The sequence below is a fragment of the Hyperolius riggenbachi genome, chromosome 5 (assembly GCF_040937935.1).
Source record: "Hyperolius riggenbachi isolate aHypRig1 chromosome 5, aHypRig1.pri, whole genome shotgun sequence".
Classification (NCBI taxonomy): domain Eukaryota; kingdom Metazoa; phylum Chordata; class Amphibia; order Anura; family Hyperoliidae; genus Hyperolius; species Hyperolius riggenbachi.
The window spans coordinates 97,555,019-97,568,703 of record NC_090650.1 but is presented as its reverse complement, the minus strand read 5'-3'; the positions used below and the strand labels follow the sequence as shown (position 1 = coordinate 97,568,703).

Sequence of the window (13,685 nt, the reverse complement as noted above, 5' to 3'; positions counted from 1 at the left end):
GCTGTTTGTGGCTCCACCCCCTTTCTGAAATTGAACCCTAGTCACCCAATGATCAACTGTACCAGGTTTGAGGCTTGTGCCATTAACAGTGCAAGAATGGCAGCAATGTAAATATTCCCCTTGAAAATCAATAGGTTAATTTTGATTGGCTTTTATAGACTCCACCCACCTTTCTGAATATTAATCCCAGTCACCCAGTGACCAACTGTGCAAAGTTTGAGAACCCTACCATTAACAGTGTAAGAACGGCTGCAGTTTACATTTTCCAGTGAAATTTGTATTTGTCTCCGCCCCCTTTTTGGTTATGGGAATAAAAAGTATCCTATACTTTATTCCAGGTAATGTACTATGTGTGTGCCAAATTTCATTCAAATCGTTCAGCCATTTTTGCGTGATCGAGTAACAAACATCCAAACATCTAAACATCCAAACATCCGAACTTTCCCACTTATTATATTAGTAGGATTAGCTTTCTTGTGTTCTTCCCCCCTCTATCAGTGCCCATGGACTATTTTCAGTGTAGATTGCAGAATGTAAATTGCCAGTTAACTCATATCCCCAGAGAAGGGTAGGTGGCATAGTTAAAGAGTGCCTCCATCCGAGGGACCCTGAAAGTTTTGCTATGGGGACCCATAATCTCTAGCTATGCCACTGGTTACAAATACACATAAATCACCCGCAAACACAATGTGAATATGGTCCATGGTGTTTTTAACATGCAAATGTATAACATTTTATATACCATAGAGACTATCTGTAGTGGGAACAAGACTTCAAAGTGCCCATACATCTAGCGATGGATAGGCAGATCGGCTAAGAAGCAGATCTATCATTGAATCTGATCAGAGAGAGATCTGTTGGCTGACCATGCACCGCAGACAGATTCCTGATAGATCTACGAGGAATCCGCCTCATTGCCGATTTCATCCACCTGTCCACCCCCCAAATGTAATGTCCTTCCCTGGTACCCATGCATTGTAAATAACACCTGTCCAGCTGCCATGTCACTCACGGCCACAGGTAATGCAAGAGTACTGGGGGGACATTTACATTTGGGGGAGCAGTGGCCAGTGGTCCGTTGCGCTTGTTGCACTATCACACGCCGTTACCTCACGCGCTCCTGATCAAACACGTTAGACGCTGGATTTTCCAGCATGCTTGTTCAATGTATATGCGAAATCTGTCGAATAGTCAGCGGCAGCGCCGATTTACATCTGACTCTGATTTACATCTGAAAAAAAATATCAAATTGGATGGTTGATCCAGATGCAATATCTTGACTTGAACTACACAATCCAGGTTAACCACTTAGAGATGAAGACATGTCAGCACTGGATTAATTTGAATTTGAGGATTTGTCAACAAGTACTGTATATTCTGGCGTATAATACTACTTTTTAACCCTTGATAATCTTCTGAAAAGTCAGGGGTCATCTTACACGCCGGTCGCCGGATGTCCTTGATGCCGGGTGATACGCCCTATCTTGTTATCGACTCTCAGATCTCGCTGCTGAGTACTGTAGTGAAGTGGCGCAGGTGCACATGTGCAAGATCTGAGAGGCAGAGAAGCAGGTAAATAGGATACAAGGGTGGGCCAGAAAGGTGAAAGAGGCAATCTACTCGTCCATACTGCTCTGATAAACAGGGAAACAGGTAGAGCTGACCAATCTGCATAGGGAGAGTTGAATAATCCAACCAATCACCTGTATACTGCTATATACTGGGTACCATATACAGTACAGTACCAGTATCTGTTCATAAATGCATATGATTTTTTAAAAAATTTTATTTGGTGAGCGTTGGAAGAGGGGTAGTCTTATACGGCGAGTATATCCCAAACTTGATATTTTAACTGGAAAAGTTGGGGGGTCATCTTATATGCCCAGTCGTCTTATACATCGGAATATACGGTGGTTAAATCCCTGATTCTAACGTTTCCTGTATAAAAAGTGCAATTCTCCTTATATACCGTAAATGAATGTATTGGGCATTTGAAATGCAGGCTGTCTTTTCCTGACCTCCACCTTTAGAACACGTAGGACAAAGTGTTCCGACCTTTGCTCTACTTGTAGTAGATGCCGATCTGTCCTACGTGAAGAGCAAAGTGAAACTCATTGCATCACATATAGCAGCGTAATCCTATCAGCTGACTTCCTGCTCTGATGCCATATGAAAGCCTGCCAAATCAAAACTTGGCATATTCGGAAGCAGCAGTCTCTGGCAATGAATGAACTAAGCTCTCAGCATACTACACACTGTCATCTGATCTGTTTAATTCAAGAAAGATTGCTAGAACTGTGATCACTTCATTGTGATCAGTCAAAACATGAGAAGTATCAACTAAATATCATTGTCTTGCTCTGCTTTTGCTGAATATGCTTTTAAACAATGCAAATTGCATGGTTGCCCTTCTGATCTTCTAGCCAGATGCCCTGAACAAGCATCCAGATGTGCTCTGACTGAAAAGCCTGGCTGGATTAGCCGCATGTTTGTTTCAGCAGAGTGATTCAGACACCTCTTACGCATTAAAGATCACCTGGACACCAAGCAACTGGTATTATTTAAAAGAAAACAAATATGGCAGCCTCCATATCCCTCTCAGTTCAGGTGTCCTTTAAGAAATGCGAGGTAAAGAAATGAAATACAGCTTTACTTGCCTGGGGCTTCTTCCAGACCCTTAGAAGTCCCATAACAGCAGCAGGAGCATGATCGCAAGTGCCCACCCGCGGAGAAGCTGCTGACCCATTATGGGACTGACAGTGGGACCCAGAAGACCGCAGCTGCAGTGCGGGACACACAGACTTCTAAGGGGCTGAAAGGAGCCCCGGTAATTGAAGTTGCAATATTTACTGCATTTTAACATGTATGGGAGGCAATGTTTGCAGCATTTACTTTTTGCTGCATTTCATGTGCAGGAAGTAATGTTTTCCTCATTGCATGCATTGGACAATAATTTGCTGCATTTCCTTTGTCAGAGGAAACATTTGCCTCATTGTGTGAGAGGTAAAGTTTGCTGCATTTCATTTGTCGGAGATAATGGTTGTTGCATTTATTATTTAATGGTCTTAGTGGCTGCATTTGCTACTTTGGGGCTATTGTTGCAGCATTTGGAATTCACTACATCATGGGGGAAACACAGCTTTCTTATGTGTTTGGGCTGTAGTGTAGCTAAGGAGCTGTGGGCCCCGATGCAAGTTTTACATTGGGCTCCCCGAGCACTCTATACATAACAATTGATACGTCGCACCAAATCCTGCCAATGGCAACTACAGTGTCAGAGGTGCAAGAAGGGGATGGGGAACAGCTTGTTAATGTTTATCACTATTCAAAGTATCTATAGAAGGGATTATTATGAGCACAGGACCAATAGAGAGCTAACTACATTTGAGGGAGGGCCCCTCTGGCCCAAGGGCCCAGATGCGGTTGCTACCTCTGAAACCCCTATTGCTACGCCCTTGTGTTTGGGGAATGTTGGCCAATTACCTCTAGGACCTTTGCTTGTGTTTTAGGAGGAAACTCTGGCCCACTGCCTTAGAACTCTAAGTTTCCTCCCAAAACACCACCGTTACATTACAGTTAGCTCCACCACACCCATTATTCACCGTGGAGTGCTTCACAGTTCACACAACACACTGATTAAACCCCTGTCCCAGGTCGGGCCCAGAAAAATTTGGTCACTGTACTACTGCGCATTTCAATAGAAATCAATGGCTATTGTAAACAAAAACTATGCTCTGCAAATTGCACTATTGTGCTGCAAAAACGCTTAGGGGGAATCGTCTGCAATTCCCACAGATACAAGTGTGATCACTCCGTGAGGGCTCGTTCACATCTAGGGTGTTTTCGGCATTTTTTCAAGCTCAGTCGATTTTCAAAATCACCTTAAAAACGCTTGTGCAATGATTCCCTATGAGATAGTTCACATCTGAGCGGTTAGTTTCCGATCCGCTCAGCAAAGCAGTGCCTGTACCATTTTTCATACCTCCCAACTTTTTGAGACGAGAAAGTGGGGCACTTAAGCCACGCCCCTGCCACACCCCTGATCACACCCCCCATCACACCCCTAGTCATACATACCATAAATATTTCATAAGAAAAATATGGTGTTTTATAATTCAAATCACACTGGTCCTTTCTATCCTGGTTCATTTTTCTTCATATTAACATTTTAAAATTAGTAATCAATTTTTAAGGATGGGAATAAAGTTTAGAGTCAATCAAACACATTTTCAGTAGAGAAATATATATATATATATATATATATATATATATATATATATATATATTTACATAGAAAGAGGGACAAAGTCCTGAAAGAGGGACAAATGAGGAGGAAAGAGGGACAGAGGGACAGGACTCCCAAAGAGGGACAGTCCCTCCAAATACTGTAGCATCAGCAGCTTCTGCAGATTTCGCGCACAATTTAATCTCACCATAGTCATAGTTTAATGTCCTACAATAATATTATGTATTTATATAGCACTGACATCTAACGCAGCACTTCACAGAGTACATAGTCTTGTCCTTGGCGGAGCTCACAATCTAATCCCGGCCATAGTCCAATTCTAATGTCCCGCCATATCATAATTATGTATTTATGACATTATCTGCAGCACTTTACAGAGTACATAGTCATGTACTGACATTCATGATGCCTATCTCTAGAGTGACCAGATTTTTGTGGGTCCAACCTGGGACAGGGAGGGGGCGAGGGGGGGGGGTGGGGATCGAGGAGCGCGCAGTGACGAAGACTGGGGGCGGGGGGGCGGGGGGTTGCGGGGGGCGCGGCGAAAAATGGGCGTGGCCATGACATTGTATGGGCGGAGCTAACATAATGATGTAACAGCGAGGCATAAGAAAGCAGTGTTTACGCCATGATGTTGTCAAACGAGACTTTGCATCATGGGTGTGCAGAAACTGTGTGATGCTAATAGTATACCGTAACCACAAAGCAGCAAACATAGCCATCTATGACCATTAAATAATAAATGCAGTAACAGTTACCCCGGACACCAGAAAATAAACGCAATGGGCAACATGTCAGCACAAAATAAACGCAATGCGGGCAACATGTCAGTATAAAATAAACGCAATGCGGGCAACATGTCAGTACAAAATAAACGCAATGCAGGCAACATGTCAGTACAAAATAAACGCAATGCGGGCAAACATGTCAGTACAAAATAAACGCAATGCAGGCAAACATGTCAGTACAAAATAAACGCAATGCGAGCAACATGTCAGTACAAAATAAACGCAATGCGGGCAAACATTTCACCAGAAAATAAACGCAATGGGAGCACATTTCACCTGGAAAAGAAAGCATTTACTCACCTGGCAGAAGTCTCCGGCCTCTGGCACGCTGCTCCCGGGACCACATTCCTCCTGCTCTTGTCTCCCGCGCTGACAGGGCTACGGCAAGATGCCGCCCGAAGCCCTGTACTGGAGACACAAATAGTCTCCAGTACAGGGCTTCGGCAGCCATCTTGCCGTAGCCCTGCTCGCCTGCCGGTGTCAAAACACCGGAAGACTAAGGAGGCTGGAGCGGGGCTGCGGGCAATGAACTGGCACGGCGTCTATAGACGCCGCTGCCAGTTCATGAAGATAGAGTGGCCAGAGTCCCGAGGCTTTTAGCAGCGGGACGTTTCCCGGGACCTCATGCAGCCTGGGACAGCGGACCCCGAATCCGGGACGCGTCCCGGGCAATCCTGGACGTCTAGTCACTCTACTATCTCCCATTTCACCACATCATTGTGGGAACACTGCTTTCTTATGCGTTTGGGGAGCATTGCCTCAGAGTTGCATTACAGTTCGCTCTGCTCACACCATGTCATGGACATGGCCATTTTCCCACCACGGTCATGGTCACTCCAATTTCCCGTCCCAGGATGAGCCTAGAAAAATCTGGTCACTGTAATTGAAGGTATAGAAAAAACACTAAACGCTCACAAAATTGTTTGTGCAGCGATGGCGTTCACATTTTTAAGAATAAATACACTGTATTTATTCTTTCCGGGTCAAAGAGTTCACTTCCTGACTTGTGTCAGGAAGTGAATTAAAAACACGCTGACACTCTGCAAAAACCCTTAGAAAAGCAGTTTAAAAAAAAAAAGCGCGAGTGGAGCGCAGGGAGGCACTAAAAAAAATACGCAAAATGCGTGCGTTTGCGATTTTAGATGTGAACAAGGCCTGAAACTAGAAAAAGTAAAGCAGTTGCAGAGCAAACTATTAAAGAGACACTGAAGCGAAAAAAAAATTATGATATTATGATTTGTATGTGTAGTACAGCTAAGAAATAAAACATTAAGATCAGATACATCAGTCTAATTGTTTCCAGTACAGGAAGAGTTGAGAAACTCCAGTTGTTATCTCTATGCAAACAAGCCATTAAGCTCTCCGACTAAGTTAGTGGTGGAGAGGGCTGTTATCTGACTTTTATTATCTCAACTGTAAGTGAACTGTTTACTTTTTCCCTGCTAGAGGAGAGGTCATTACTTCACAGACTGCTCTGAAAGAATCATTTTGAATGCTGAGTGTTGTGTAATCTGCACATATTATAGAATAATGCAATGTTAAAACACTATATACCTGAAAATAAAAGTATGAGAATATTTTCTTTGCTGCTAATCTTCTAGTAATTATTCATAGTACACAACCAATTCATTATATCATATTTTTTTTTTCCGCTTCAGTGTCTCTTTAACCACTTTACCCCCGCCCGTACGGATTTCTCCGTCCCTTTTTCCATCCTTTAAAGAGAACCCGAGGTGGGTTTGAAGAATATTATCTGCATACAGAGGCCGGATCTGCCTATACAGACCAGCCTCTGTTGCTATCCCAAACCCCCCCTAAGGTCCCCCTGCACTCTGCAATCCCTCATAAATCACAGCCACGCTGCTGACAAACAGCTTGTCAGAGCTGACTGTGTTTATCTCTATAGTGTCAGTCTGCTGCTCTCCCCGCCTCCTGCAGAACTCCAGTCCCCGCCTGCATCCCTTCCCTCCCTGCTGATTGGAGGGAAGGGACGGGGGCAGGGACCGGAGCTATGCAGGAGGCGGGGGAGCAGCTGAGACTGACACTACAGATGTAAACACAGCCTCACAGCACGGCTGTGATTTATGAGGGATTGCAGAGTGCAGGGGGACCTTAGTGGGGTTTGGGATAGCAACAGAGGCTGGGCTGTATAGGCAGATCCAGCCTCTGTATGCAGATAACATTCTTTAAACACACCTCGGGTTCTCTTTAACCCCCAGGGACGGAGAAATCCGTACTTTCCGCGTTCCCGACGCTGTCCGCGCTCCCGCTCGTAAACACGCCGCCCGCCGCTAGTAAACACGCCGCCGCCCGCTCGCCTGGAGATCAATGAACGGGAAAATCCATTCCCGTTCGTTGATCTAAGCCCCGCAATGATCTGCTGCTCTCCGATGGGCAGCGTGATCATTGTGAAATATAACAAACACTCACAGCCTCCTTATACTTCCTGCGAGCGTCCGGAAGGACGCTCGCAGGTCGCAATGCACAAAAAGTTACTGTTGCCATCTTGTGGCCAAATAGTAAAACTACATCCTAAGCATTTTTCACATAGAAATAAATGAGGGCTACACAAAAAATTAACTCATTACCTCCCACACTCCCCATATTTTTTTTTTTTGTAATTAAAAAAAAATTTCAAAAATTTACAATTAAAAAAAATACATAAATAGTTACCTTAGGGACTGAACTTTTAAAATATTTATGTCAAGAGGGTATAACACTGTTACTTTATAAACTATGGGCTTGTAATTAGGGATGGACGCAAAACTGAAAAAAATGCACCTTTATTTCCAAATAAAATATTAGCGCCAAACATTGTGATAGGGACATAATTTAAACGGTTTTATAACCGGGACAAAAGGGCAAATAAACTTCATGGGTTTTAATTACAGTAGCATGCATTATTTAAAAACTATAATGGCCGAAAACTGAAAAATAATTTTTTTTTTCCCACATTTTTCCTATTTTCCCATTAAAACACATTTAGAATAAAATAATTCTTGGCATAATGTCCCACCTAAAGAAAGCCTAATTGGTGGCGGAAAAAACAAGATATAGTTCATTTCATTGCGATACGTAATAATAAAGTTATAGACGAATGAATGGAAGGAGCGCTGAAAGGTGAAAATTGCTCTGGTGCTCAGGGGGTAAAACCCCTCAGAGGTGAAGTGGTTAAAATCATTTTTATTTAACAGCTGACACCTGATTGGTTGTTATGGGCATATTGGTTGTCATGGGCAGCTCTACTATTGATCCTGTTTGAGCACTTTTTCTTTTTTCAAAGAATATTATTACATTTTCTCATTTGAGCACTTTTTCTGATTTACAAAAAATGCCACGATAACCGCTAGGGAAACTGAGGTACGCACGCGCAGTATTAGTATCACGTATCTATCTAGAACTGTCTGCCCTTGCTGACGTCAAGGGATACCGCCTGCGGACTTCCGTGAACATTTCATAAGAAGCGCACGATTCAACGTGTGTCCTTCCTCCGCTCAACCTAACCTCATAACAGAGGCTCGGCCCTCTCCCAAGGCGATGCGCGTAAGTGATTGGTTATGAAACTTACTTTTTAGGCGGCTCCTCGGAAGAACGTGGTACGTATTACGTATCAAGGTTGGTTGTGCGGACACCGGTTACAAAGGGCTGGGTACAGCGTGTCCTTGGAAGGAGATCGTCGAGCCGGGCAGAAGTGAGGATCAGACGTGGGACAACAGGTACGACTGCGGCCTGGCTGCCTTCTGTACACTCCTTGTGGTTTTCTTTGAAGTTCAGTAGACATTTGCTGCAGCTTTTGTTTGCTTTGACCTTGTTCCGGCTGGTTATTTAATTTATCCACAGTGCCCTTTATAGACGTGGCATAGCCTTTAGCTGAGCCTAAGGGACAGGGACATGGAATGAATTATTTTATTTAAATATTGCTGACTGATGAAAATGGATCGCTTTGCCATAAAGATGCCACACTGCTAATATTTTGATAACCAGCAATCAAAATATTTGTTTTTCATAAAAATATAGAGGTCTTTGACTATTTAAATCAGGGGACCTATTTATAAAGGTGGTCTGCTGCTAAGCTATACACTTTAAGTTATTTTTATTTTGTTCTATTTAATGCAGCAGCACTATTTTCAGGCGGTAGTCAATTTTAGGGGACCCAGCAGGAAACCTGGAATTGCTAGTAAGAAAGAACTCATTTTATCTTCTATTGTAAACACTTATGTGTGCCAGGGCCGTGGAGTCCGAGTCGGGTAATTGGAGCAATTTTTGGGTACCTGGAGTTGATGGTTTCATAAATTTGAGGAGTCCATTGATTTTTATACCTGACCAGAACTGGTGAACAAGCTGAATGTAGCCACTGGTGTCCTACACCAGTGGCAGATGGACTAGTTGACACAAAGCTTGTGATTTTTCGAGTGAGGAAGTGCTTATTCTACAAATTGCTATGCCTTGTAATAATGCCTATTGTTTGAGCTGATTGCCACTTTATTAAATCTCAATTTGTGGGTGTTGTGGGGACCTACTTTTTGCTGAAATAACTGCACCTTTTAGGCTAGGTGCAGGCTCCTATCTTTATAAATGGGCCCCTAAGTATTCACTCTTAGTAAAAAAAAAATCTGATTGTGAGAGCGCAATACGATTTTCATTGTTTTTATGGACAACTGAATTGAGAGGTATATGGAGGCTGCCATATTTTTTTTCCATTTTAAGCAATACCAGTTTCTTTGCTTTCCTGCTTATTCTCTGCCTATAATACTTTTAGCAATAGCCCCTGAACAAGCATGTAGCAGATCAGGTGTTTCTGACTGGATTGTCTGCATGCTTGTTTCTGGTGTGATTGTCCCTACTGGAGCAAAATAAAATCAGCAAAACGGCCAGGTAACTGGTATTGTTTAAGAGGGAATTAACATGACGGCCTCCATATACCTCTCACTTCAGTTGTCCTTTAAATGTATTGCTGAGTACTTTTTATTTTTTTTAAGGTGGGGTTTGAGTGCCTAATTAAGAGCTACAGTACTAGTGTATATACAGTCTGTAAAGGGTGAGAATTAACCAGACATTTTGGTGCATCTGAACAAGGTCATAGTCATACTACATAGTGTAGTAGACACTACACCTTTTATTGCACATTTCAGAGTATCCACCTTGCATACAGAGCAAACACAACATGACATCATGCAGCAGGGGAGGTGACAACAATGCTGTCAGTCGTTAGCCAGATTGCTGTACACATCCTGGATTCTTGGCTGAGGTGGTCATTATAAACTGCCTCATATGTAGGCTGTAGTCCTACTTTAGTTGAGGTTCATCTGATGTGTGTATGGGGATTAAGCGGCAGGAGACACTTTTGGTGCTTGTTTGGGCTTTTCTGTTTTATCTTTGTCATGGAAGAAGTAATTGTGACATTCATGACCTCCTTGTTTTTATCTAATTAGGCCAAAACGATGGGAGACATTGAAAAGGGAAAGAAGCTCTTTGTCCAGAGGTGCTCACAGTGCCACACTTGTGAAAAAGATGGCAAGCATAAGACTGGACCTAACCTGCATGGCCTGTTTGGACGGAAGACTGGCCAGGCAAAAGGCTATTCTTACACTGATGCAAACAAAAACAAAGGTGAGTGACAGGATTTCTATGGGCTTGTCTTACAGTATTGTGGATGAGCCACACACTCGGAGCAAACCTTTTGTAGGTGGTAAGGGGATTGAAAGCAACTTTACTAAAATAAAGTGTGTTAGATCATGCCCCGTTCACACTTGCGTTTTGCCATGCAAACGGACCGGATCCTGATCGGATCAGGACCTGATCCGGATCGGAACCGTACGGGTCCGATCCGGATCCGGTCCGTTTGCATCAGGCTGCCATCCGGATCCGTGGGCAAAAAATAGCGAAATTTAAAGAAAAAATGTTGGGGTCAGCAGAAGGTGCACCTGTAGAATCAGGTTCCTCCGCTGTAGGCCTCACCTCCACCTCCGACATTCTGCCAAACAGCTCCAGCACGTCTGTCACTGCTGCTCCACTCCAGACATGCTTGGCCCATGTGTCCCCATCCGAAATGGCCGCTTGGATACGCATAGGAAGTGGGGTAGAACGTCAGGTGTTTGTAGCCAGTGTGTTCTGTGCCTTCCGTTTCCCATTGGTTTCTGTGTTCCGGATGGTGCTGTCAGGCTCCGGTCCGGGTGCGTGGGCCGGAGATCCGGGCCCAAAAAATAGCGCATGTTGGAAAAGTGTCCGGCTCCGTACTGTACAGAACGTACGTATGTGAACGTCCGCATAGCCTTTGCATTGCTATGCGGAACGTACGTTCCGTTTGTACAGTATACGGTCCGGATCCGATCAGGCGGATCCGGACAGGGAACGCTAATGTGAACCGGGCCTTAGTTGTTTGATCCTCAGTGAGCTTGTAGGTCAGCATCTTTAGTGCTGGCACTCATGAAACAAACAGCCTAAAAATGCTGTTCTCTATAAATGCACCCAAAGTGGTGAGCTAAAGTATTTTTGTAGTTAAAGTATTATGCACAGAGGGAGGTACTTTTTTTTTTTTTTTATTGGCAGTAGTATGTCAACTCCCACAATGCTTTAAGTTTCATACAGGAAATTATCATGGCTATGGCAAAAACAGCCAGGAAACTGTCAATACTGCAGTGTGCCATCCTACTGCAGGAGGGGCTTCAGCTCATTATTGGCCTCACAGACATTTCTGATGAACTGTTAAGGTATCCATACATTACTTGCTTTATCATTAAGTAATCCATTTTTGATCAACCACACTATAGTTGATAGCCTTATAAGTTGATCGACTACTAGCCCATACACTAAAACATTAGATCCTTTGCAATTCTACTTCACTGAGCGATGATGTGCCTTGCATGCTCTGAAACCAAAAATCAATTATGACCAAAATCATGTGAACTTTAGCTTGGCCAGTTTCTGTCAATGGAGCAGAATGGAACATAATCAATAAAATGGAATGGTTTATTATGCAGGAAAATTGAGTAATGTATGGGCACCTTTTTAGGGAAAAGGTAACTTCTCATGCAAAGACTACCGATTGGTATTAGAGGCACTCCAATGAAAAGAATGTAATTAAAAATGAAGCTTTTTTTTTTTTTTTTTTTTTTTTTTTGTTATAAACAATTTATAAATTTAGTCAGTGTTTGCCCATTGTAAAATATTTCATCTCCTTGATTTACATTCGAAAATGTATCACATGGTGACATCTTTACTGCTGGCAGGTGATGTCTGTGGAAGGAGATTCTGCTTTTTTGGTAGTTGGAAACAGCTGGTTTTTCCCCACAATGCAACAAGGCTCCCACAGTGTGATGTCAGCCCCCTGGTCCTGACCTCACATAGTGGGAGGGGTCTCGCCACAAGATCAGCCATACAGAGTCCCCTGATGATCCATTTGAGAAAAGGAAAAGCTTTCTCATGGGAAAAGGGGTATTGGCTACTGATTGGGATGAAGTTCAATCCTTGGTTGTGGTTTCTCTTTAAGTTTAATCCTACGTTTCAACTTCCTCCTTTAAAGGGACCCTGAGCAGTGCCCTGGAAAAAGTTTGGACTTACCTGGGGCTTCCTCTAGCCCCACGTAGGCTGTGAACTCCCTCGGCATCCTTTTCTTCCTCTCTGTGGTCCCGCTGGTGGCTCCGATTATACGGCAACTTCGGTTGAAGTTGCGTGTGCACGCCATCATGCCAGTCCTGCACATACGTGGTTCAGTCTATAGAAAAACTGCGCGAGCGCAGGAGTCTTACAGTGGCCAGTGTGATGAGGCGCAGCTGAAGTCTCCCGCCTACTGAAGTAGCCAGGGGGGCCACGGAGAGGAAGAGGATGTCAGGTGCCTCGCGGCCTACAGGGGGGGCTGGAGGAAGCCCCAAATTTTCTTTTTTCCGGCATTGCTCAGGATCCCTTTAATTGTTGTACCAGGCGGGTGTTGGTTGATAAGTGTGGCCAGAAAACTAGATCCGTGTCATACATTCTTTCTCTTTTTTTCATAGGTATTACCTGGGATGAGGACACCCTGATGGTTTACTTGGAGAATCCCAAGAAGTACATCCCGGGAACAAAGATGGTGTTTGTTGGGATCAAGAAAGTAGATGAGCGAAAAGACTTGATAGCATACCTCAAAAGTGCAACTTGCAATTAGTTGACACCTCAGTTGCCTTATTTATTTTACCGCTTGCGATGAGATGCTTTTAAATTTTATATATTTTTATTTGTAATGTCCACACATATATTAGACTGTCTCATCAGCCAGTGAATGTAAAACTATTGAATGAAAATTATGAGAAAAGGATTTTGGCAGTGTGATGTCTTTGTGTCCTGTTTCTATGTGGGTTGCATATTTGGAATGGAAGCTATTAAGTGATCTTTGACCAAAAAAAACCAAATCACTGAGCTTGGTCTCTGACTCTTCTTTATGCTCTTTGTGCTGAAACTCTGAGGGCTCAAACTCACTAGCGGCTTTTTCTAAGCACTAGTGATTTGAAAAGCTCTTGCTAATGCAGTGCTATGGGGGATTTTTATAAAATCACATCGCTCAAGTGGGATCACACACATTACATTAGCAAGAGCTTTTTAAATCAAAAAGCATTCAGAAAAGCGCTCCTAGTGGGTTCCAGGCCTTAAGGTGGCCATACACTGGTCGATTTGCCATC

General features: G+C 43.4%; 1 protein-coding gene across 1 annotated transcript; it reads left to right on the top strand.

The window, feature by feature from the left end:
* Nucleotides 1–8,612: 8,612 nt before the first annotated feature.
* On the top strand, nt 8,613–13,324 carry CYCS (cytochrome c, somatic). The gene is made up of 3 exons (XM_068238655.1): nt 8,613–8,750; nt 10,467–10,644; nt 13,026–13,324. Exons 2-3 carry the CDS (start codon nt 10,476–10,478, stop codon nt 13,172–13,174), a joined length of 318 nt encoding a protein of 105 aa, XP_068094756.1. The 5' UTR covers nt 8,613–8,750; nt 10,467–10,475; the 3' UTR covers nt 13,175–13,324.
* The last annotated feature ends 361 nt before the right edge of the window (nt 13,325–13,685 follow it).